The 24,534-nt window shown below is 41.3% G+C and overlaps 1 protein-coding gene across 5 annotated transcripts in view; it reads left to right on the top strand.

The window, feature by feature from the left end:
• IRF2 (interferon regulatory factor 2) overlaps positions 1-24,117 on the top strand; it is a 39,462-nt gene extending 15,345 nt beyond the window's left edge. For 3 of the 5 annotated variants that reach the window (XM_077782892.1, XM_077782894.1, XM_077782893.1), the window contains exons 2-10: positions 1,317-1,450; positions 2,386-2,493; positions 7,331-7,430; positions 8,039-8,215; positions 10,166-10,212; positions 13,255-13,366; positions 16,200-16,364; positions 21,397-21,443; positions 22,772-24,117. In XM_077782892.1, coding sequence (XP_077639018.1) covers positions 1,445-1,450; positions 2,386-2,493; positions 7,331-7,430; positions 8,039-8,215; positions 10,166-10,212; positions 13,255-13,366; positions 16,200-16,364; positions 21,397-21,443; positions 22,772-23,083 — 1,074 coding nt within the window. In that variant the 5' untranslated portion in view covers positions 1,317-1,444 and the 3' untranslated portion in view covers positions 23,084-24,117. Of the gene's footprint in view, positions 1-1,316; positions 1,451-1,762; positions 2,046-2,385; positions 2,494-7,330; positions 7,431-8,038; positions 8,216-10,165; positions 10,213-13,254; positions 13,367-16,199; positions 16,365-21,396; positions 21,444-22,771 lie in introns of those variants that run through there. The other 2 variants (XM_021543508.2, XM_077782895.1) reach the window with 2 other exon arrangements.
• Positions 24,118-24,534: the final 417 nt, after the last annotated feature.

Genomic DNA, 24,534 nt, shown 5'->3' on the forward strand with positions numbered 1-24,534 from the left:
CCAGACTTTTCTCCTGATTACCTTGGATTAATTTGTCTTGGTGTGGGTTATGGACAGGAAGGTGTGTGCTGACAGCTGCAGTTGCTAATCCCAGAGGAATCTCAGCATGCCAAAAAAGAGAGGAGCACCTCTCAACAGCATCTGTAGGGGAGCAGCTGGGGAAACCCCCAGGAATGTGGGAGGGAAAAGACAGGTTGGCTCAACTCTGGCATGTTGGGCAAGACTGGCTTCCTTGTAGTAGCGATTGTTGGCAGCTTTCTTGTTTCCTGAGATATATTGCTTTTGTGCAAAGGCAGTTTCTGCTTCTTCCATGTTGCCTGTTCCAAGTGGGATTGATTGCTGCTACTTTCAAGATTACTTTTTTGCCTTCTGTCTAAGTTGTTAATTCAGATGGTTTGAAATTTGTCATAGGATCTCATTACCTGAAAGACAAGTCCAACAGCTAAATGGGATCATTCATATTGAGTATTGAACCTAATGCACAGTGTTTCCAGGAATTTGCTCAAAGTGCATGCATACTTGAAGATTCCTTACAAAGAAATGCATTTGTTGCAGATAATTCTTTCTGTCTTGTCAGACAAATAAAAATTTGCTCATGTTTTTAGTACATTGCCATTTGCATTTTTCAACTTTGACTCAGACTGTAGTAGGGGAAGATGGTAGAGATCTCCTCTACACATTCTGCAGCCTGGATGAGGATTGTTGGTTCCAAGGTGGGGGGAATGCAGCAGCATGACTACATTGTTTGCCACCAACCTGGGGACGAAAATAGTTGAACCCACACCACCCTTGCCCAAAAAACAACTTCCCTCTTACAGAGAAGGGGTATGCACAAGGGCTTGTCTGTTGTTGGATTCTTGGGGTTGGTTGTTTTTTTATATCTGAAGTGAACCTGAAAGGGAGCTGAGCAATTGCATCCGTTTTCTGAGCTATTTTAGAAATTTGTAGTTTACTGCAAGGGGCTGCAGCTGAAGCACGGGTGACCAGCTCCGTGCAGTAGTAAACAAAATACTAATATATTTGCTAAGAGATTGGTGTGACCATGGCTGCTGGTAAATTCTCTGAACACATCAAAGAACCTTATTGTTACATTCAGATTTTAATTCCTTATTAGTTTCAAGGAAATACATGTCCTCAGAGCAATGAGAGGAAACTTTGAACGTTTTTCTTCCTCTTGTGCTGGGTGTGGGCTTGATACTGCCTAATTGTTAGTCTGTCCCATGCCTGTACTCCCATAGGAAGAGAGAACAAACCCATTTACAGTTGTGCCATTGCTATGTGTTTTCAAATTTTTCTTTCTCTTTTTTATTTTTAAGATCAAAGGCGTCAAGAATAGTGGAGCAGAGAAGTTAAGAATGATGCAGAGAACACAGATGTGAAGAGCAAAAGAGAGAGGAAGGAGCTGAGCCTGGTGCAGAGGGGGCAAGGAGAAGCAGCAGCCTAAATGCAAGTACTTGAATGTGGAAATGATGGGTTCCAGGGTGCTTAACAGGCATTTAATGTGGTGTTTTAATCTGCCTCTAGTGCCAGTTGGTTAATGTTTTAAAAATTTTCTGCCTCAGGTTCAAGACTTTGGACTCTTATGTCAATAATTTACAGCTCTAAACAGGGAAGTGGCATTGAGGTCATGTGTGCATGTGAGAGAGAAGAGAGAGAGAGACAGAAAAAGAAGTCAGTTTGAGTCTTAACTGGATAATAAAAGGTGGCGTAGTGTATTTGAGGGGTGTGTGAAGCACTCACTTCATATCTGAACAGCATTGAAATGTAAAATAACAGCTAAAAAATCAGTGAGTGGATTGATCAGAGAAAGCTGGAGGGAGGGGATGAAACTACTCAGCCAGAATCAAAGTGCTCTGCTAAATTGCTGTGATGTAAAATTTACTTTTATTAATCCTAGTCAAGTTCATGGGACTGAAATTGCAATTTGAAAGCCCTTTTGTTAGCAGAAGTATCATTTTAGCTAGTACAATTATGCCTCCTGCTTGTGATATTTTTTCATTATATATTTTTTTTCTTGGCAAAAAAAAGGTCTTCTGGAAATGCAGGTATGTGGACCAAAAAAAAGTGTCTCCAAGAATGGAAGTGTTTTTCTTTGTGCCTTCTGGTATCCCACCTGTATCAGCAACCAAACTTTTGCTGGTACCCGATGTCATCTTCAGATTAAGGTTTTCCTAACAGATGTGTACCAGAAGAATATTTTCTGCCACAAAGAAGACTTTATCATCTCAGTTGCTTTAAGGGAGGTTCGCACATAGATCTGAAATAATGTTTATATTTACAATTGTTCAGCCTGCAAAGCTTTAATAAGTGTACTGTGTAGAGGTGGAGGAGCTGCCTGGGAGTTCTGCCTGGCAAACAAGTAACCTTGTCCCTTGTTCCCTGCAGCTCCTTCCCACGTGGGTGACAATGCCTGTCGAAAGGATGCGGATGCGGCCCTGGCTGGAAGAACAAATCAACTCTAACAGAATACCAGGGCTGAAATGGCTAAATAAGGTAAGGGGGGATGTGCATACATGTGATGAGGGGGAACTTGATAGCAGTGGCTGAGGTCTGCACAGGTAAATCAGCTCATTCCTGGTTTTCAAAGGGGTGACAGGGAGGAAGGGCAAAGCTGAATGCTTCCTGCTGAACCTGTTCCTCCAGTCTTGTCTGCCAGATCTGAATCCTCCTGCTTTGGCCTGGTAGATTTGTGGCTCATTTAAAAGCATTTTCCAACTCTTTGTTGTTCAAGTGAATGTTTATGAAGACTCTGCTTGGACTTTTTTTTTTTAACCTGGGAGCACATTGTTCAACAAGTAGCATCAGAGGCATGTGTTCAAAATACTCTCCTGAGGAGGAAGACTATGTTCTGTGTTAGGCTGAGTTGAAGCAACAATCTGCTGTTTCAGACTTGTGTGATTTCTCTGACACTTCTCAACTCAGAAGAAAATAGGGTGACTTTTTCCCTGCCAGACTCAAACCTAATTATTTGAGATTTTAAATAGCAATGAATTGTGGAAATGTTGCATGCTTTCTGCACTGTGCAGGAGAGTAATTCACCACACTGAAAAGCATGAAGCTGTTGTTGCTACAGAGGCTACTTTATTATCAGAATGGGTGGAAATGCAAAAAATCAGGGCCAGAAACAGGAACTGCCTGTCTGATTAAGTCACTAAGCCAAATAGTCTGGTATCCTCCCTATAGCAGTAGTAGTTGTGGTACTCAAGGTGCTCATTTTTAGAGTTAAAGAATGGCAATTGAAATTGCTACCTTTTCTTTCAGCTTTCAAAGCTAGAAATGCTCATGACTATGAAATTATCAGGAGCACTTTAAATTTCATCTATGAACCTTGTTTCTCAGTAACTTCCTGCATCAGTGACTCTCATGCTTTGGCTGGGTAAATAAATATTGTTTTATCCATTCCCTAGTTAGCTGCACTGTGAATTTGAGTAGGTCCTTGATCTTGCATAATGGGGTCATAGCTGAAGAGGAGACAGGTTTTTACTGTTGTCGTTGTAATTTGAGTCCCATGTTTGGGTCCTTCACCTTGAATATCTCTATTTTGGTGTTAGGTTTTCTACTTACCGTCTCTGTCTGCTGTCCTTTGCTGGGCATTCCTGCCTAATCCTGAAATAATTTTTCCACCTTGAGGTTTATTAAACTCTGATTCCCCACTTCTACCCTCTGATTTGGCATCAGCCTGGATTGCCTTTGTTATGTTTAGCAAGAAAATTGCACTCCTGAGCATTTCTGTGTAAAAATGTTTGTATATTCATTCCAACAATCAATCATTAAACCAAACATATTTTTATTTTTACTTTAAATCCTGACCATAAACAAAGCCATGCATGGAATCAATGAAGTGTCATGTGTATCACAGCCTGTTCTGCATCCACAGAATCAACCTTATAGGCTGTAGTATTTTAATCAGAGTTTGGTAAAGGATTGTTCACAGTTTAGATAAGAAGGTGTGTCAGATTATCAAGAGAATGAAACTCATGTGTGTGCACAGCTTTTAAGGAAATAAGGTTAATTAAATAAATAAATAAAATAAATTATTACCATTCTGGATTGTCATTGGCTGTCTGTTCTTGGGGGCTTTTTCTGAACTGAAGAAAGAATTAAATCTCTCTCAGTTAGAAATGACATATCAAGCATGGGTGACACATAATTCTTTCCCCTACTGTCAGTTCATCATTATGCCTCCAGAGCAAATCCCTTCTTATAGGGCTTAAAGCATAAATACTTTTGTACCTCTTTGGTGAAAATGTTATCCTTCTGAGTGGCATGAAGTAGAAAGGGAATTTCTTTGCCTTCTCTTCTTATTTCCCTTTACCTTTCTTTACCTTTACTTTCCCTAAATACTTTTACCTTCTTTACCTTTCTTTACCTTCCCAGAGAGACAAAATTGGGAGGTGTTAATGAAACAACATAGTTCAGCAGAGGGCAGAGGGGATGTCAGGAGGGGGAGTAGGAGAGGTCAGTGTTCCTCATGGATCTGGAAAAGGAAACATTCCAAGCTGTAACAGAGAGGCAACCTACTACTTTGATGGATGCTTGGAGTATTATCTTGGAGTTGGATGCTACTGTTTAAGATTTGTCCTGACTTTATAGCTAGTATATGGTCTCATGCTCCAAGCATTTTGCAGTGCCAGAGCTCTCCCAGTGATCACAGAATATTCTGATTTGGAAGGGACCAACAAGGATCCTCAAGTCTAACTCTTAAGTGAATGGCCTGTGCAAGGATTGAAACCACAACCTTGGCATTAGTAGCACCATGCTGCTGTAACCAGCTGAGGTTTGATCTACTTTCCTTTTCATGCCTATTCTAAGAATGTCACAGCTCTTCCGTTTTGGTATTCCCACTGGAATTTGGTAACAATTCCTGTTACAGTGCAAAGTTTTTGTGGGTTGTATTTTTGACTTTAGGTGAGGCTAATTTTTTAACAGAAACATGAGATTTCTACACAAAAGTCCAGTGATGGAATGCTGGACCAGTCAGCACATGGTTTTCCAAGTCTGAGAGAAAGCACTGATCGCCCCTTCCTGTTCAGGTCATTATTAGGCAGCACTGGCTGAAGAAAAATATAAGTAATGTTTGATAATGTGTGAAAGAAAGAAGTATTATTTAAATAGAAAGTATCCAGGCAAACTAGAGCAGAGCACTCTACTACATGGTATTGATGTAATCAGCTGTCTTTGCAGGATATCAGGGAAGATTAGATATTTCGTAGTTGATGAGATAATCTGTAATATCTGTATGAGAGGGTAAACTCATATATGCATTATAAAATTATAATACACATAGCTTCTGTGAGTTTGTTCTTTGTATTATAATTTGGTTTAATTCCTGTGCTTGAAGACGTCTTGGGAAGAACTTTCTGTAATGAACAGAATCACTTTAATGACCACTTAGACTGCTGCTTAGTGTCCTTGCAGCTTCTTTTGAAGCAGTGAATACAGTCGATGGTGACAGGATGCTATGTCTGGAGTCTTGTTCAGTCTGCTAGGTTTTGAATTATCATATGGTCTATTTTAATCTGGTCTATTCTTAAAGTTCTTGTTGATAGAAACTGTTTCCTATTGAAGTGATGATTTTTTTCCTATGCTTATTATAGTCTATGAAAGAGTAAAGGCAGGGAAGCTTATTTTAGGTCTGATGAATACAGTAGTGTTGTGGACCACAAATAGTGGCTTTGAGGCTTTCTTTTGACTGCTTTGAGTTGGGAAAAGAAGTATCTCTGTTGATGATTTACTTATATGTAGAGGGAAGAGTAAAGAGGCAAAAGACACGTGACAGAAGTGATGGAACTACATTAAGAGGAATATTGAGTGTGAGGACTTGAGGAGAATGAGGAGCATGTTAAATCGTTGCTTGCTCCAAATTAAAGATGAAGCCAAGCAAGAAGGGAAGAATGCAATTCTGAACAAGCAAATATGACAGAAAGGATTAAAGACAAGTTGAAGGATAAAACACAGGCTCAGAAGAAGAAAGATCACATGGGAAGGAAGGGAAATGAATGGAGCCTTGGCATGAGTGAAATATTAACCAGACAGTCAAGGAAGAACAGTGGCTGTTGGGGAAAGGGGAAAGGGTGAAAGATTTATCTCACTCGGCCAGAATCTACAATGCAGTCATTTAAATGAGAGCTGCCTGTCTAGAGTTGTATGTAGTCTGCAGAGAGAAATAGGCTCTTTTAGGGTGAAATTCAGGCAGCATAGCTCAGGTGGCTGCTATAGGAGGAGGGTGCATTTTGCCCTGGAAGTACTTTTCTCTTCATAGACTGATAACTGGATCTGAACCTGCAGTGACATAGTTTATAGTGCAATATGTCTGCATGTGAAGCTAGATAAGTATTCTTCCCAACAGGGGAGAAAAAACAAGTGTTGTGGAACAAGCTTGGTTTGTATGGCTTTGCAGAAAACAGCATGAAGAGTTCTGAAGCAGCCCTCTAGGTCAGGACAAAGAAATTTGTTACTGTGTTGTATGACATAAAAGCACATCTGATCTAGTATCCTTCTGGCCCAGTATCCTGTGTGCTAAGTGCTTGTAGAAGGAGTGTAGGAAACATGTTATTCAAGCTCTGAAAGTCATTGGGTCCCCAGAGCTGGAGCTACATCCTAAAACTGTCATCTTTAATAGTTGCCAGGGATCTTCCATGATCCCTTGGGGAATCAGTTTATACCAACACCACGTAAGGCATGCCCTGATTTAACTCTGTGTTAAAAAACAAATTTTCAAAAAATCTTTATTTGCATTTCTTTAAATGCACTTTTCTTTGGTCTAAAGTTTCTGAACTAAAATGTGTTTAGGTATCTTCAATGCACTTCTTCACATGAGTGTCTGGTTTTTTTTATCCCCACTGGAGAGATGTCTACTGCTGATATATTCTTTTGCTTGGCATACAAATTTGCAAGATCTCTTTTCTTCACCATGCTAGTATTTATTGTCTGACTTCTAAATCCCTTGATTTTGCTCTGTTCCTATGGTTGTTTAGTTTCAGATATATTTTTTCTAATCATAAAAGCGTGTGTGCTGACAAAACAATGCTTTGTATGAAAGCCTAGAAATGTGTAGTACTGTATGTTTTTTCCATGTGTCAGCTCGGAAAGCTGCCAGGCTCATCTTCTGTGAAGTGGCTTCTGAGTATTTCATACACTTGGACCGTGCTCTGCTTTGGTGATGCCAATGGATATTTTCCTGTTGATTTCAGTGACTGTGACTCTGGGCTAGAAGGGAGCAAAACACTTGGAGATGCTGAAACTGTGCTTATAAATTAGTGACTTAAAATCATCAGAAGATTTCTCAAGTCTGTCAGTGTTGGCATTTCCTGTTTGTTTTCCCTTCCAGGAGAAGAAGATTTTTCAGATTCCCTGGATGCATGCTGCAAGACATGGTTGGGATGTTGAAAAAGATGCTCCTTTATTTAGAAACTGGGCAATTCACACAGGTATTGGAACTCTCTTTTTGTCGGACATATTTTCACATTGTTTTCCCTTTTAAAATTCCATTTTCATTATTTCTTGTCTTTGCTTTTACTAACAGAGAGTGAACTCAAGTTTCCAGATTTGTGGGAGGCTAAGTGTTTTTTCAAGGCCTGTGATACTCTCCAGCTTAATTGAAGTGCTATAACTCATTTGCATTGAGGAACACAGTAAAACATAATTGATTTAAATGTTAGCAACTGGGTTCAGAACTGTCAGGAGTAGTGCACAGTCAGCACTTTGTAGACATAGGCCTTCAGGCTTTTTATGTCTTTCTATGGATTTGAGCCAGACATAATAAAGGTAAATGCTGTGCAAGCTTTTCCATGCTGTTATGGAGTCACATCAGATCTGCAGTGCCCTGGGTCTTTCTTGAGCACAAACCGTTCATCATCTGTCCTAGAAATGTGCATGAGAATGAAATCATAGCACTCTCTTGCAACCTCAACTATTGTTAGAATGCTTGTCATGGGAACCAAAGGCCGATACCTTGAAGCTAACCTATGCTGTTATTGATTTGCCTCAAATCTTCAATCACATGTCATATGTGTCTAACTTTTCTTTTCTTGTTCAGGAAAATACCAATCAGGAGTAGATAAACCTGATCCAAAGACATGGAAGGCAAACTTCCGTTGCGCTATGAACTCCCTGCCTGACATAGAAGAAGTGAAGGACAAAAGTATAAAGAAAGGAAACAATGCCTTCAGGGTGTACCGGATGCTGCCCTTATCTGAAAGACCTTCCAAAAAAGGTAGAGGGGAGAGCTTTTCAACATGAAATGCTGTTGAGGGCATTGTGTTGAGAAAAACACCTACTGCAGGTAGCTCAGTATGCAACAAGCCACTAATGTAAGCTACACATGGTGCCCTGTCTGGCTGGGAAATGACTGGAACCTAGGAACAACTATATGAAAAATGGGCTGCATTCAGAAGAGAGAATCAATGAGATGCAATACCCCCAAGCTGTTGATACTTGTCTGTTAAAGCTGATGGAGTTGTGCTCAGAATCTAGTCACAGGTCTCCTTCAGTCAAGGAATATGATTAAGGGGTATTAAAGCTCAACACATTTAACTCAGTAGGGGTCATTCAGAATATGGTGACATTTTGGTAGCTTTTCTCAAGCAAGGGTACAATTAAACTGGCTCTGTCTTGAGCTGAGTGAGAGCAGTACACTCACTCAGAACATTAAACCATGAAACCACATTGTTAGTTACAAAGACCATGAAAAACCAACCCATAGAGCATGATAATGGTGAAATGGGAAAGTGTCTGAATCCCCAAATTTAGGAATTTATTCTCCTGCCTGCCAGGAGAAGACCTAACACCAGGTCAATCTTGTAAGTATTTGGTTTCTTTTGAAGTAGAAACATTGCTTTATTTAGGGCTCATGAGCTTTCATATGGCTTCCTTACTGGTTTATGCAGTAGAACAATGGTTTCCTTGGTCCTTTGGTGTCTTGTGCAGTCTAGAATTTTGGATGAAAAGATAATCTATAAACTAAACACACAGTGTTCCTCTAACACCTGTGGCTACAGTTTGCCACTTAGATTGAGAAGTGAAAGACAAATTTTCAGTTTAAGGTCAGTGTGACTGGAAATTATGAACCATGGCATTTTTGGGGCAGAATCATACTGTGAAAGGGAGATCAATGTGCAAAAGGTAGAACATTTATTTTGAAACTGTTTCCAGTCTCTTGTCAATAGCATATTTTGTTTAGGCCCATTCCTCTGGACCATAACATATCTCTTGGCAATAGACTCGTGTAGGAGATAGAAAAGTTCATCTTTAAAGCTGAGATTCTGGGAATAGGGTCTGTGGCAGGAGAAGATTCTGCAGAAAGTCCAGTAAAACCCTGACACAGTTTGGGCCTCATATATATTTTCACATGCCCTTTTTTTGTGTCATGTGGCTAAACATGTGTGGGAGCAAAAGAACCTGGCTGCAAACATTTCTAATTTTCTGTGGTATCATGTAGTAAAGATGGGAAAAGCTCCTGGGACATGTCTGTGCTAACACTGGGGCAGAGCTGAGCTTGCACCAGCAAGTCTGAGCTTCTACATCAGGTCAGAGCAGGGGCAGCAGCACTGGGGTCTGCCAAGATGCATATTTTGTGAGAGTCATATGCAGTATGGTTTTGGAGATTTCCAAGTCCAGCATGATTGCATAAGCCACTTTTGCATGAATTGTAATATGTATTTCCCTACCAGGTTGCAACTATTTACAAAAATATTGGCTGAAGTTTATGATGATCTCTTTTCACATTCAATCAGTTAACAATCTCCCTTTTCCTGTAGCTACAGAGAAAACATCAGAAATGTGATGAGGCATATATTTTAATTTTTCTTCCCTTTAAGAATATTTTTCTCCCCCTTTCTTTTTCTTAACAGGCCTTTTTTTTAAATTTGTCATTCTTCCATATTTTCACTTTGATTTTTTGACTGCAGTTGCTTTCCTTGGTCCCACAGTGGTTCTCTTTTGTAGCCTTTTAAAAAAGAAACACAAAGCCAGTGCATTCAAGGTGATTTTTTTGCTGCCCAAGCCTTAAAGGAAGGGTAAAATTAAGTAAAATGTGTTCTCCCTTTGCTAGGAAGTCCTGCCATTTTGAGGCTCATTTTGGGGCTATTTGTTGGTGAATATAGAAACTGTGAAGGATAACTCATGGCACACAGGACTTTATGAAATCTTCCTTCTGTTGTTGCAGGAAAAAAGACAAAATCTGAGAAGGATGACAAATTCAAACAAATTAAGGTAAGAAGTGTCTGTTTAATGGTGCAAGAGCTTGTGAATACAGTCTGTTGCAAATATTTTTTAACAGCCCCAACAGTATATTGTGGTGGGTACTTGCAAATGCTTGTGGTTGGTTAAGTAACTACAGTTACCCAGGATGTTTGGGGTTGGTTTTTTTTGAAATGTGAAGGCTGTTAAAGCCATGACTTACGTCATCAATAGACACAGCCCTTGTGTTACAATGACTGGAGGTTGGAAAACTGGCAGTCTCAGCAATACATTTGCCATTTGTTTGTCTCTGTAAGGAGAAGTACAATAATTAGGGAAGGAATGCTTATGAAGAATAGAGCTACCTTTTGGAGCAGTTAATTCCTGTGTGTAAAGCACTGGAAATTAATTTTCATTTAGGCAAGGGTCAGAGCTGCACCTTGTGCTCATGCTGTGTCTGTTAGAAGGCCTCACCTGTAAAGCTCTTCAGCTGCAGCCTTGTTCAGAGTGTGGGCCCAGACTGAAGTCTGCTGTCCCTGCAAGGCATGGTGTTTCCTGGCCCCTGCCAAGGGCCTCTGTGAGGTGGTCAGTATTACATATCAGCAGGAGCTAGTCCACCTTCAATTTTTTTAACAAAAAAAACAAACCTCAGATTTCAGACTCTCATCTTTCAGTAAAATTTGTGTCCTTAGGCTGTGTGTAGCAGCTGTGTCTACAGTGCAAGGGCAGATCGGTCCCCTGCTGCTCACTTGTGGAGGGCTGTGCCATTCATGCCTGGGTTCAGGCTCTGCAGCCTCTGGCCAGGAGATTCTCTGGGCCAGGTGAACCCAGAAATGTGGGAAAAAGTCCTCCACTAAAACAGTTTGGAAAGCCAGTGCTGCCACAGTAGTTGTGACTTGTGCAGTTTCACATCAGAATGGTGTGACTTAAATTGTGTTAAAGGAGCCACTCTGTAACTGTGCTGCTTGGCTCATGCTGCCACGTGTGCTTATTATCAAGTGGTAGCTGATGTTCAGAGGGAGCCAGTAAAATTGCTTTGGTCAGAACAGAGCAGTGTGCCAGCACATACACTTACCTACCAGTGATACCTCCTGTTAGTTCTTGTGGCTCTGAGCTGGGGCCAGGTAGTATTGTCTGTTCCCCCATTGTGACAGATGTGTGCAGTGGCTAGCTTGGATTTGGAGAGGTGCTCTTCCCGTACTCAGCCACTCTTAGGCTGACTGTTGAATGTTGAAGGCTGTAGTAGTGAAGGGTAGTACATGAATTAAAGCAAATGCACATCTCTGAGCATGAAAGCTTCTTACAATTACTTTGCTTGGTGATGTGAATTCCTGAGATCCTAGTTGCATGTTTTGAATTGAACACCTCACAGTTACCTTGAGAAATGTCTTTTAGTGGAGCCCAGTGGGAGTCTACTCCACAATTTGCCTGGCTGCAGTGGCTGAATTTCTACCTTATCCTAGATGTATACTCTTGACCATGCAGCTCCACATTGAGAGATATTTTTTTAAATCCTAGTAACAGCTTTCTCTATGCATTTAGCTTAGGTTAGACATCTGAACACTGAAAATTCAGGTGATTTAACAGCAACTGTGCCAGTATCCAAGTCTCTTTGTGGGTCTGGCACCATCACCTGAGTTCTAAGATGCATATTTGTTTCTGAAGCTTGAAAGGGGCTACTAAATAAACTTCTCTGTAATCAATCATCAAAAGAGTTGAGGAAGTGCTGCATACACAGTATTTCCATGGCGGCTGCTGTGTTTGCTGTGAATTAAAGCAAACAGCACCAGATACTCAAGGCTCCAGTGTGCAGCCCTAATCTATCTCTGCAGTTGTGACCCTCAATGGGTCAATAGCAGCTAATTTTATCTTTTCAAGCTCTCCAAGTCTTTGACCTATGGGCCAGCACAACTGGTGCATCTCATCAAAGACCTAGTTGCCATTAACACTTAACTCTCCACCCTTCTGATGTGCAGAGGAATGTTGCAATAGGGTGCATGTTTGCCTTGCTTTAGTGTCTGGGAAGGTGCTTGTGTTGAAGTGACAATGCTTTTTGAGTAGATCACAATCACAGCATGTGACATCCAGAAAAAAACCTGTCACAGTGCCCCCAGTATTTTGACCCAAACATAACAGTTCAGCAGTACTGGAATGGGCTGGCACTGCAGGTCTTAAGGCTTACCTTTGCCCTACCTTTGATGAAATGCTTTAGAGCAGTGAAAATGAGCATGGTGTGGACAGCTCTTCACTTCTGTGGGTGTCTCTGCCTCAGCAAGCAGAGGACAACTTGCAGCCTTGCAGGGCTGGTAGAGTGAGAACAGAAGACTTTAGACATTGTAACCAATAAACCTGTGAGAGAGTCAATACCAGAGAGGAAGTTGCACATGCAGAATAATCCTTTTAAAGAAATCCTGAGTTAATGGAATTAAGTTTTTGATGTCTACTCTGAAGGGATTTTTTTTTATTCCCACTCAAGTGTATCAGGCTTACAGAGAGGCATCTTATGGAAAGCTCAGTCTGTGTAGAACAGGTGGTGTTTTGCAAATGCTGTTGCCCTGTGGTAATGTTTATGATGTGATCTAAAAGGCTGTATTTAGTGTAAACACTTTGGTTTGCTTTCAGGCTCGCTATAGAAAAAAAATTAAGGCTAGAATTTAGTAATTGCTGTACTTAGAAACTAAGGCTTCCTTTTAGAGAGTGCAAAGAGATCGAGCATATTTGGAAGGGAGTGAGGATGAATGTTAAATAGAATACTGTTTTAAAGCAGTGTTTCTTCCTTGTTTGTTTCAAATGTTAATCTCTTGTAGTAAATAGCTTACTACTTCCTTGCTCTCAGAAGGCTTACTCTAAATTTGAAAATTAAAAATCGTTTTCCTTTCAAAGAACAAGATTTAGAAATTAATTCGTCTCGGGCTTCTCCTCAGAGAAATATTTGTTTTAAGACAGTGTCTTGCAGAGAGCAGGGGGTATATGGCAAAAAAGAAGTAATGGGATTTATTACCATCTCAGAACAAAGAGATGAACTGTCTCCTAAAATAAAGCAACCCTGACCCAACTGTACTGTTTTCATTCTAGCAAGAGCCAGTTGAATCATCTTTTGGGATGAATGGGCTAAATGCTGTCACTTCTGACTACTTCCTGTCCTCCAGTATAAAAAATGAAGTTGACAGTACAGTGAACTTTGTAGGTAAGTACTGCTATGCTTTTTTTACATATTAAGCACACAGGTGACTTCAAAAACCCTTTTGGTCTGCCAGACTTATCTTTCCATCAGCATTTTGCACTTCGGGGAATGCCACGATTGCAGTCAGGTAGACCCATTTCTCAGTAGCCTAGGCCATGGAAGGTAGTGGTTGCAGGCCAGCCCCACCACCTTGCAGAGACAGTGAGCAGTACTGTGCCACTGGGCTGGTTGTCTTGAGAGTAAAGCACTTACAGGCACTCTTAGCTGGCTTCTCAGGGTGGGCACTTATTCTACAGGGTAGTCCTCAGCCATGAGGAGACTGTAGCCAGTGTCACATGGAAGTTAAACTGCAGTCAGATGGCAGTTTCCCATTGCTTAAAGCAGAGGTTTGTATAGAATACCATTTTATTTGGGAGTTCAATCCAGCAGGCAAAATATAGGAACTTGGTTCTTTTCACTGACACCTCCATAGCAGAGATAGTTTTTGACATCACTGAGCTAACGAAAAGGGTCATCAAAGACTGCATTTAGAAACCAGTACATTAGAAATTAGCTGTCATCTCAGCATGTGAATAATTGGTTGTCAGTAGAATAATTGGACTGGGCCTTGACAGCTCTTTTTTGGCTAAGGTTGTCACTGCAGCAAGAGCTCCTAATAGTATGACCCATTTTGTCTAGAATTCCACTTTTAAATATGACAAATATTTTAGTATTCTGCTTGGAGAGATGGCAGAAATCATGTGCAGTGACTATTTTTGATCCTCATTCCTTAGGTCACAGGGCTCTGCATAGTCATTCCCCTGAAGTACTTGTGTAGCTGAGGAGTTTGTTAATAGTTTTACTCTCTTTATGGCAGTTCATTTAGTCAGCTGTTGCTTTGTCAGAACATTAGAACATGCTCCTACTGTTATAGCTTGAAGGAGTAGCACTATAGTGCTATTAGTGCTTCCTGTTCACTGACTGAGGATCAGGTAGGAACATCCATTGTTATTTAATTATTGAGATGTGAGGTGTGCTGCTTATCCAGACTGGAGAAAGAAGCAGTTATTTAGGACTGCAGGAAGGATTTTAATGTAAACAGGGAGGGAAAGGTAAAATAGAATCATTCTGCAGAGAGACAGGAAATCAGCTGGTGGGGATGAAAGACAAACAGCACCTGCAGAGTTTCTGACATACGTGCAGCTCACTGAAAACTGTGGCATATTGCCCAAGTGAGCAGTATTTTTTGCTGTGCATTTTTATCTCTCAGGGTGGGTAAGAGTTTGTCAGGTATTGAGGAAAGAGATAAAACAGTGCAGATGGCCTGCTCATACCCTGAGCGGGTTGTGCAATATTATTTGTCTCTCCCAGATAAATTAACTGTGTGTGCTCTTGCACCACTCTCACCACACTCAATAAAATCTGGTTGTTTCTGAACAAGGAAAGGTGAAATGAAGGGGAAATTAAATATATGAAACATAATTGTAGTAATTGTAGTGACCAACTTAAAAAAACTCTATCTGGTATGTATGTAATTTTTTCTGTGCTGGCATTGTTTCTTTAAATACACATCTAAGTTTTGAAGATCTTCCAGTGGTTACCTGGCACTTCACAAAGCAAAATAATATGCATCTTTTACCTGGGAAAAACACCTGTCACTTTTCTTTTCAAAAAGCCCTGTCTAAAGATAGAATGAAGGAGTGGATTGTCTGTATAAACATGTGCATTCTTGTTTATTTATCTTAGTTCATGCAGGAATAGATGCTGTCTTTTGACTTTTCAAATTTAATAATTAGTATATTCAGGTTACTTAGCTGGAAAATTGCAAGATCTGTTGTATTTCATTGCCTACATGTTTTTCCCCACATGGGTCTAGGAAAAAATGGGCTGTTTGAACAACACAGCATTGTGTTTGTACAGAATTTAGCCTATTGTTTCCTTTATGTTCTGTGAATAAATATCTTAGTCTTTCTCTTGGGTAACCATGGTTTCAGGTTAGCCATCCTCTGAGATGGCTCCATCCCTGTGCATTCTTCTAAACTAACTCATTGGCTTTCAGTTCTGTGCTGGATTAATGCATTTATCATGTATTCATACAGCTGGGATTAAAGGAGGAGTTGTACAAGACAGAGGAAATTCTGTCAAGCAGTTTCAGATGAGTGAGATTCTGGCTTTTATCATACTTTTGCTTTGCTCAGTAACTTCTTGGTACCTTGGTTTGTCAACCTTTTTCAAAAGGTTGCAGTGTAGAACAATTAATATCTGCAAGGCATTTCAGGACACTTAGAAAGCATCCATGGTTGCTTCACTTTGTAGAAATAAGTAATGCTCCTTTGACATAAAATTTCACATACTTTTTAGGTATTAAATATCATGTACCTGGGGAAATAGGAAACTCCTCTGTTAATAACCAACCAAACTGTAGCTTTCTGTCACAGATCATGGGGATTGCAGGTACAAATTTATTTTATGCATACCATCAATAGCATTGTGAGGGTCAGTGACAATAGCCATATAACTGGAGCAGAAATTTTTCATAGATTCATGTCGTATGTACATCAGAGTCCCACAGTGTTTTGCTTGACCCCGTGGCCTGATTTTTGTATGCTGGTTCTGGCCTTCTGTTGTATAATTTACATTAGAGCATTCAGAGACCATGGGATGGTTTACAGCTTGCTTGTTGAGGATTGCAGATTTCCTTTAGAACTGTCACTGAAAATTATATCCCCTGAAAGCAGGTGGTGTGCATGGAGAAAAGTGCTGAGACTATTGAAGACTCAGATACCAAGCAGGCTCTTAGAAGTTCAACAGGGTTGAGATGTTATCAGTAATCACTTTTGTTGTTTCTAATCCCAAGTTGTAGGACATCCACACCTTGATGGAAGCACTGAGGAGCAGGTGATAGTTGCCAACCCTCCTGATGTTTGTCAGGTGGTAGAGGTGACAACAGAAAGTGATGAACAGCCCCTCAGCATGAGCCAGCTGTATCCTCTACAGATCTCCCCTGTCTCATCCTATGCAGGTAAGCAACTTGGTGTTTCTTTACACTCCTTTTTCTGGAAATGTTGGGAAGATGCTGTTGGGGGAAAGAGGGCTCTGCCAGGCTAGCTAATGAAGATTCAGAAATGGATACTCATCTATCTTCTGAATTGTTAACGAAACTCAAAAATACACAGTCCTCTGCTCATTTCCTTGGGGAAAAACTTGACAGATCTGAGTTTGGAAATGTGAGCTACAGATTTAACCTGTGAGTAATGGAAAAAGAACTTCTTTGGGTATAACGCAGAGATCTTTTAGAGGGGGATTTTCAGTGGTACAAATGACATGCTCTCTGCCTTACTAAAGATCAAAGGTCTTTTTTGCTCTGTTTACTCAGTGTCTAGCACAGTGTGCAGTGTTTAGGGCTGCACTAATGGTATGTATGCAGATATGGAGCTGAGGGCCCACACGGAGTGGGTCTGTCTTGCTGCAGACGAGAAGAGGCATGTAGTTACTGATAACAAGTGATCTTTCAAGCAGCAGAGTGTGGACATCTGGCTTCTAACGTCTGCCAGCCATCTGGATTCTCTGATACCTAAAAAGAGGATGAGATAACAGGCTTCCCCCTACTCCCTGTGAGGGTGGTTATGGTTTCCCTTTTCATCTGGCCTCTTATTTTCATATAACTGTTAGGAAGTCTTTGGCACTCATTTATCCCTTATCCAAGTCTAACAGTGTGTTCAGAAGTTTCTATGGGAGAACAGACAAAAATGTATATGTGTAAATGCTGTATAGAGTTCCCACAATCATATAAGACTTATTTCATAGGAAGCAGGACAAAGCCATATTGGAAAGTAGAAGAAGTTTCAGATACAACCTCTCCTTTCTGTTTTAGCATGGTGCTAATTTGCAAGCTTTAGGAAACTAGGTAGAAACACAAATAGAAACACCTTTTAAGGCAAATTTAAGTATTAATAGTTTGCCATGCATTTTATTCTTTTACACATGGGTTTGCCTTTGACTTATTAGACTGAAATTTCTTCCAGACACATTTTTATAAAGTATGTAATTTTTATCTTTGGAACCAAGTGAATAGTATGATGTTCTTTTGGACTGTCTCCACTGTTAGTCTCACACATGTTGATAAATGATCATGCTTCCCAAAATGTTTAGTCTGCAATGACCAAAGATTTAGAATTTAGAAGACCTTTGCAAAGCATAAGGCAGGGAGATATGAGTGCTTAAATTTATTAACAGAAGGGAGACAAGGACCTTTGAAACATCTTCTTTGCAAATGTGTCTTGGAAAACTTTTCTATCTATGCAAACATGACAATTATGCAATCTTTTATCTTCAGCTATAGGATGTAAATTCTAGAAATGCAAACAGAAGTCACTGTATTGGTCTGGAAGTCATAGTGGTTTCTTGGACTGTAATGATAGAGAAGGGTGGTCTGCTGACCATCTTGACATGAGCAAATCATGACCTACCTGCCTAATGTCATTGCAACCAGCCTGCATAAGGAAAATGAAGGGTGATTGAAGTACTTCTGATATCCCCTTACACTGTCTTAGTACCTTGGTGGCCTTCAGTTGTCCTAACTTATACCTGGATCTGCTAGCTCAAAAATCAGATAGCAGAGTTTCATGCCACTGGCATGCTTTTGAGTACATCTCAAGACAGCTCTTGATGATCCTGGCTACTGTAGCTAGAGGCCAGATAGAAGTACTGCAAGGGAGAAGTCCTGGGACAAGTCTTATTTAATGTATTGATGAGCAGAAGATATATTGGAGACATGTTTGTGAACTTCACAGGTGACAACAAATAGGGCACACCAGTTGATATGTTTGAGGGCAGAACCGTCATTCAGAGAGTCCTGGAGAGATTGCTGGAATGGGTCAGCAGAAACCTTATGAAGTTTAGCAAGGGCACATATGAAGTCCTGTGCATTGGAAGGAAGAGATCTTTACAACAATAGCGGCTGGGGCTGATGGTATGGCGAGTAGCTCTGCAGAAAGGTGGGTAGGCAGTGAGCTGAGTGCGAGACACCAGAGCACCTCAGCCACAGAGAAGGCCAGCAGTTTTCAGGAGCATGGCCAGTAGATCTAGGGAAGTGATTATCCTCCTCTACTCAGCACTAGTTGTGCTACTTTAAAAGTATTGCATCCAGTCTTGAGCTCCCCAGGCTAAGAAACATACAAACAAACTGGATCTAGGGCAGAGGAGGGCTACGCAGGGTATGGATTCTCACTCTGTGAGAGGATAGAGGGACTGAGGCTTGTTCAGCCTGGAAAAGAGATGATTTTGAGGACTTCATAGCAGCTGCCTCTACTGCAAGGATGTTCCTGAGAAGGCAGAGCCAGGCACTTCACAGAAATGCATGGTACGAGGATGAGAAACAGCAGGCTAAATTGAAACAAAAAAATATGGTCCACCTGGATATAAGAAAAAGTATCACCTGTTTTACCACAAGGACAGTCAGGTAGTGGTGCAGGATACCCAGAAAGATGGTGCTGCCTCCATCCTCAGAAGTTTTGAAGACCTGAAGGGAGAAGGCCCCAAGCAACCTAACCTAATCCTGTAGCTGGCCCTGCTTTGAGCAAAAGGTTGGGCTGTAGACCTTCTGAGGTCCCTTCCAGCCTGATTTGTTCTGTGAACCACTTTTTGGGTTTGTTTTTTTTTTTAAGGATTTGCTTTTGAGGCCGGAGCAAGGACAGGAGTCTGTGTGTTAGAACCCTGAAATTTCCCAGACACTCTTGTGACTATTTCTGCTTTCCACACAGACCTGTATAGAACCACAGGAACCTTGGCCTTGTGCTTGTGGGTTTCCTCTGTCAGGTGCTACTGGCTGAATGGCAGGAAAGAGTATGATCATAGCAGCTGTACAGGAACAGTTAGTTGAGCTCTTCTAAAACAACAACCAAAAAAAGTAGCCAGATATGTCAGCTGTCCTACATAAATCTGGTTTATTTCAAAACACCTCTGGTTTCTTTCTGAGGTTACTCAGGCAAATTACGTGAGTCACCCATGTGAGTTTTTTCATATATCCACTGATGTCTGTGAAGTCCTTTTGGTTTTTATTACCGAGGCTGTTGTCAGCTGCCTGTTGTGTTTGACACTGATTCAAATACCCTTCTTGATAGAAATAACCTCTCTAGCTTTCCATGCCTTCATGGCCAGCTTTCCTGGCTTTGCTAACTATAGTGCTATCTCTTACTCAGCATTTTGTTATGTATAAACACCAAGGATGGATTCCTTTTCAGCTGCATCACTCTGTTTTTGTTGTGACACGCTTCTTCATGTCAAAGAATATCTGTTACTTGTCTCTATGTGGATTCATTCTATTGATTCTGTCTTCTGGGCTGTTTCTCCTTTGTGCGTATTAATTTTCCTTCTCGTCCCCCCAGTATGGCTTAATTAGCCAGCGCACATTGACACAACTTTCTCTGCCTGGGTCAGTGAAGGAGAAGCCCTGCAGTGCATTAACTTCACAGGTCATTGCAGTTAGATTTAATGTTTTGGACTGTTCCTCTGCTTACTGCACACTGTGGTAGAGACTCTGGCACAGGAGAGGTGCTGGCTTTGGAAGCAGCAGTCTGGAGTAGCTGGGCTGGAGTAAAAGGACTTTGAATACAGTTTAGATCCTGGAGTCTGAGCAGTGGTTCAGCCCATTGATTTACAGTCTTCTGCCTGAACCTAATACTTAACCAAACCTTGAGAGGATGACAAAGTACTGCCAGTCTCTCTGAAGATGTGAAGGGTCACAATCCATTAGGCATGATCCATGCACTCTTAGCACTCATGTCCAGTGTAGAGCATGAGATTGGCCTCTGGGAAGGTAGAGTTGTAGGGGCTGTGCAAAGCAGTTTGCATGCACTAAAATGCATAACACAGAGCTGAGAGTGAAAATTGGGGTTTCAGAGCCCTCTTGCCTGCTATGATAATTCATCACATCATTCCTTGAATTGTGTGATTTCTGTGTTCCTTTGGATAAGCCCCATCTGTGCAGCCCTGCTGTGGGCTTTGGAGTGTTGGTATCCTGATAGATGCCTAGGGTTATCCTCCCAGGAAACAGGACACTGTGGTTCAAAACCCCACAAGCTGAAGGAAACCTGCAGTCCAGGCCTCCACTGGATTAGTCTGGGGAACCAGTGGCTGTGCTGAAGGCAGCAGGAGCCATCACTGCGGACTGACAAGAAGGGTTTCTGCCCTGTCTCAGAGGTATCTGAGGCACAGCAGTCTCAACCACTCATGGGCCAGGAACCTGATCCTCAGACAGCAGGGGATGTGTCTTCAGGCACATGTAGGCTTAAAAATACAATAAGACTTCCTGGATTTAGGGCTCTTCTGCAAGGGAGGGCTACAGCTGCAGGAAGATGGCTGTCCCACTGGAACTGTACTGTATTTGTGCTCTGGTTCAAGTGATGAGGGTGAGGGAGGCCGTGTGCAGTGGTGGGGAGGTGATGGGGCTGGAGACTATTCTATTGCCACTTGCTCAAGTGGGGAGTGAAGGGTTAAGAAACAGGCTGGAGAGTGGTAGCAAAATCAAAACTATACCAACTGTACCAGAGTATATCAACAGTAATAAAGCCCCAGAAGTGACAACAAGCGCTTGAGGTGGCAGGCTGAAATAACAGTTCATGGAACAAAACCACATTTATCTCCTCTAGGATGGAGTTGTTACTGATTTTGCCTGGAGATAAAGATTTGGACAGAACTTTGTCCATGGCAGGGCCTGGAGTGGCTGTAGAGGGCAAGGGAAGGGGGGCATCCCCTGCTTGCTGGAGAGTCTTCCCAGAAAGCACAAATCTACTTCTTCCCTCTCTATTACTGTCTTTTCCAGAATAGATATGTTAACTAGGATAACCATGTGAATTTACCCCAGTTGTTCAAGGCAGCTGTGCTGTCTAATCCTGCTGTGGCAGGGTCTCCATGGTTCTCCATTGTTTTCTGGTTGTTTGACTTGATTCTGTTTGCTTCCACTTGTTGGACATACATCAGTCCTCTTGAGCTGGAATTTGTTACTATAGATAGAACAGCATGAGTTTCATTTTTGTTTCTATTTTGTTTGACAGAAAGTGAAACAACTGACAGCATTCCAAGCGATGAAGAAAATGCAGAGGTAAGTGCTTTCTGGATTTTTAGCAGTTTGGGTCAAGGTCTCCCTGAGATATTTAACTCCCTTCTCTATTGCAATTCTGTTTACCCAGGGAATATTCATTTTGGTAATAGCTAAGGAAGAAAAGCAGTCCAGGAAGGTTCAGGGGATACAGACGATTGTCAGAGACAGATGATTGTCAGAGAATTAATAGCTCTACAAATTAACTTCTCATCTGTCCAAACTACAAGATTAATTTGCATAATAATATGTTCTGCAGTGCCATCAAGAGTGCCAGCTAGTATGTTAACATGATGCATTGAGGTTGCTGGGTAGTGAGTATTTTATCTTGGCTGAAAGCTCGCTACTTCATTTTCCTTAAATGGCACCTGAACTCATATAACTGGAGGAAATGCTTACACTTATGACTGAAATGAACCTAGAATATTTGAGGTAGGTGGGGCAGAGAGCTTTCCTGAGCAGTCAGTTGGGTATTGCTGGGTGAAAGGAATCCATGGGGAAAATAACCTGAGCTGCACATATACAAAAACACCTTGCCTTTTATTTTGGGGCTGTCATCAAGGTGCCAGACCTACCAATCTCTATGTGTACCTAAAAGCCAAATTAAGCTCATTGAGGGCTCTTGGATGCCCTGTGCTCCAGCTGTATTTTTGCATAAGGCCTTTTGCAAAGCTCTCTCCTGCTGTGTCCCTCACCAAAGGCTCTCTGAATCCTCCTTCTTGGAGGACTAGCAGTTATACATCTGTATAACAACATGGCTAACCCACCTGGTCTCTGGTGCCTTGGCTGGGGTAGTGCCAATGTGTAGACTGCCAGTAGTGACTCCACAGACCTCCTTCAACAGAACATGCCATTGCAGCGTCTGTGGTGGGCAAACAACTGGATGATCATCTTCCCTGTGATGAGGGATGCAGTGTCAAGTGACAGTGGTTTCCCAGCAGCCTCACCTGTATTGCTAGCTGTATTGTGTTGGGTCTCTGTGCCTGCCTCTGGTAACAGAGGAGACACTACCGTTTGAAGTTCTAAATATCTGCATCTATTTTTGTCTCTGGCATACTGGGAATAAGACCTTTATTTTCCATTCAGAGGAGCTATAGATAATGCCTCTTGAGTGATGGAGGGCCAACAAAATTTAAGCCCATACATGACATCAAGAAAGGAGAAATGGCTGAGAGCAAAGTTATCCTAAGCCAGTGACTAGAGGCTCAGGCTCCTAGAGGTGCAATAATTCCCATGCAATATGTGGATATTCCTATCTTCATCTTGTTACTTGGAGTACTTCACGAAGTTGTGTTCTCTTACACAGTCTTCCTTTCTTCCCCCATTTCTAGGGACGACTTCATTGGCAGAAAAAAAACATTGAAGGCAAACAGTATCTCAGCAATCTAGGAATGAGGAACACTTCTCATATGCTTCCCAGCATGGCAACTTTTGTAGCCAACAAGCCTGACCTCCAAGTCACCATCAAAGAAGAAAGCTGCCCACTGCCTTACAATAGCTCCTGGCCTCCTTTCCCAGACATCCCTCTGCCACAAGTAGTGTCCACAGCCTCCACAAGCAGCAGCCAGCCAGACCGTGAGACACGGGCCAGCGTCATCAAGAAAACGTCAGACATCACTCAGTCAAGAGTTAAGAGCTGCTAAGCCTTTGACAGTGTGGTTTTTTAGCTTTGTTTTGTTTGTTTTTGTATTTTATGTTTCTCTAGGAGAGGTTCATCCCTTGACGCACAGAGACAAACCCTAAGGTAAAGCCTTGGCAATATAAAACTTTGCAGTGTCTGACTCCAGTGCCGGATTGTTTTTAACTCAGGACTCCAGCAGTCAGTGTGTATACCTGAACCCATATTTCCAAGGTTGCTACATAGGAGAAGAACCCAAGAACTTTGGCTCACTCACAGGTTCCAGTGTTTCATAAGAGGACCAACCGACCACAAGGGAAGTGATGCTGCTGCACTTCTTGCTGTCAAGGCTGTGATGGAACTGAAAGCCTCAGAATGGGAGAGAAAATGTGAACTAGCTGGAATATTTTTAAATAAAGAAAAATCTATTGTGAATATTGTACATAGTGCAGTACTAGCAAAGTTGCAGTCTGCTTCTGCACCTTATTAAGAAAGCACTTACAAAAGGCCTTTTATTACCTTGCTCTACTTAATGGCACATTGAAGGTCCCTCTCCACCTGTATTCTTTTCCAAGGCTATTCTTGCTGAAGTGTCTTTAAAGAATAGAGGGAGGGAAAGGAAACTAAAACTTTCCATGTGGATTTCATACGTTCTGAGACTGCTTTCATCATGTTTGTTTCTAATCTGCTATGCTTGAATGCCGCGTGGTACAATAGAAAAAATAAAAGAAACTTATTACAGAGATATTATGCAAATTCCCAGATTTAAAAAAGAAGAAAAATACTCTAATTCTAACCAGAGCAAGCTTTTTTATTTTTTATACAGGGGAATATTTTATTCAAAGTAAAATTCTAAAGTGAATATAATTTTTTTTAATCTTTTCTACAGCAAAATTTATAATTTTAAGATTCAGTCCTTGGTTATCAGCAGTTATGACATCCTTGTGGCACATTTTTTTTTAATTTTGTAAAGGTGAAATAGCTTTTATGAGCTCATGTAGCAATCAGATTATCCTGTGGATTGATAATAAATATGGTATATAGTTAAATTTTTAATAATCCTCTTGTTTGTCTCTCATTTTAATCTTTCAGAAGCCCCAGATGGCATGGGTTTGATAGGTGAATGTGACCTCTCAGAGTGAGCAATTAGCATAAGCTGCCTTTACAATTTCTGGAGTACCCATCCAACAGGATGGGAAGTGCTGTGCTTGAGGCAGCTGAAGGTGGAAAGGGCAACTAGAACTGAAAGGTCACTTATTCAAGTTTGGCCTCAAATGTAGAGGTTGGGAGCTGGGGCACCTGTTCAGCTGTTACTCCGTGGCTGTGCTTTGAACAGGTTACCTCGTGGAAGGGATTGTGTCAAAATCTATCCCCCACCCAATGCAAGCTCAGCCATACTTCCGCCGCTCCTCATAGATCCTCATGTGGCTTGTTTGCAGCTTCCTTATCTGGAAAAATCTCATTTTGCAGTCTCAA

This window comes from Lonchura striata, chromosome 4, assembly GCF_046129695.1.
Source record: "Lonchura striata isolate bLonStr1 chromosome 4, bLonStr1.mat, whole genome shotgun sequence".
Classification (NCBI taxonomy): Eukaryota; Metazoa; Chordata; class Aves; order Passeriformes; family Estrildidae; genus Lonchura; species Lonchura striata.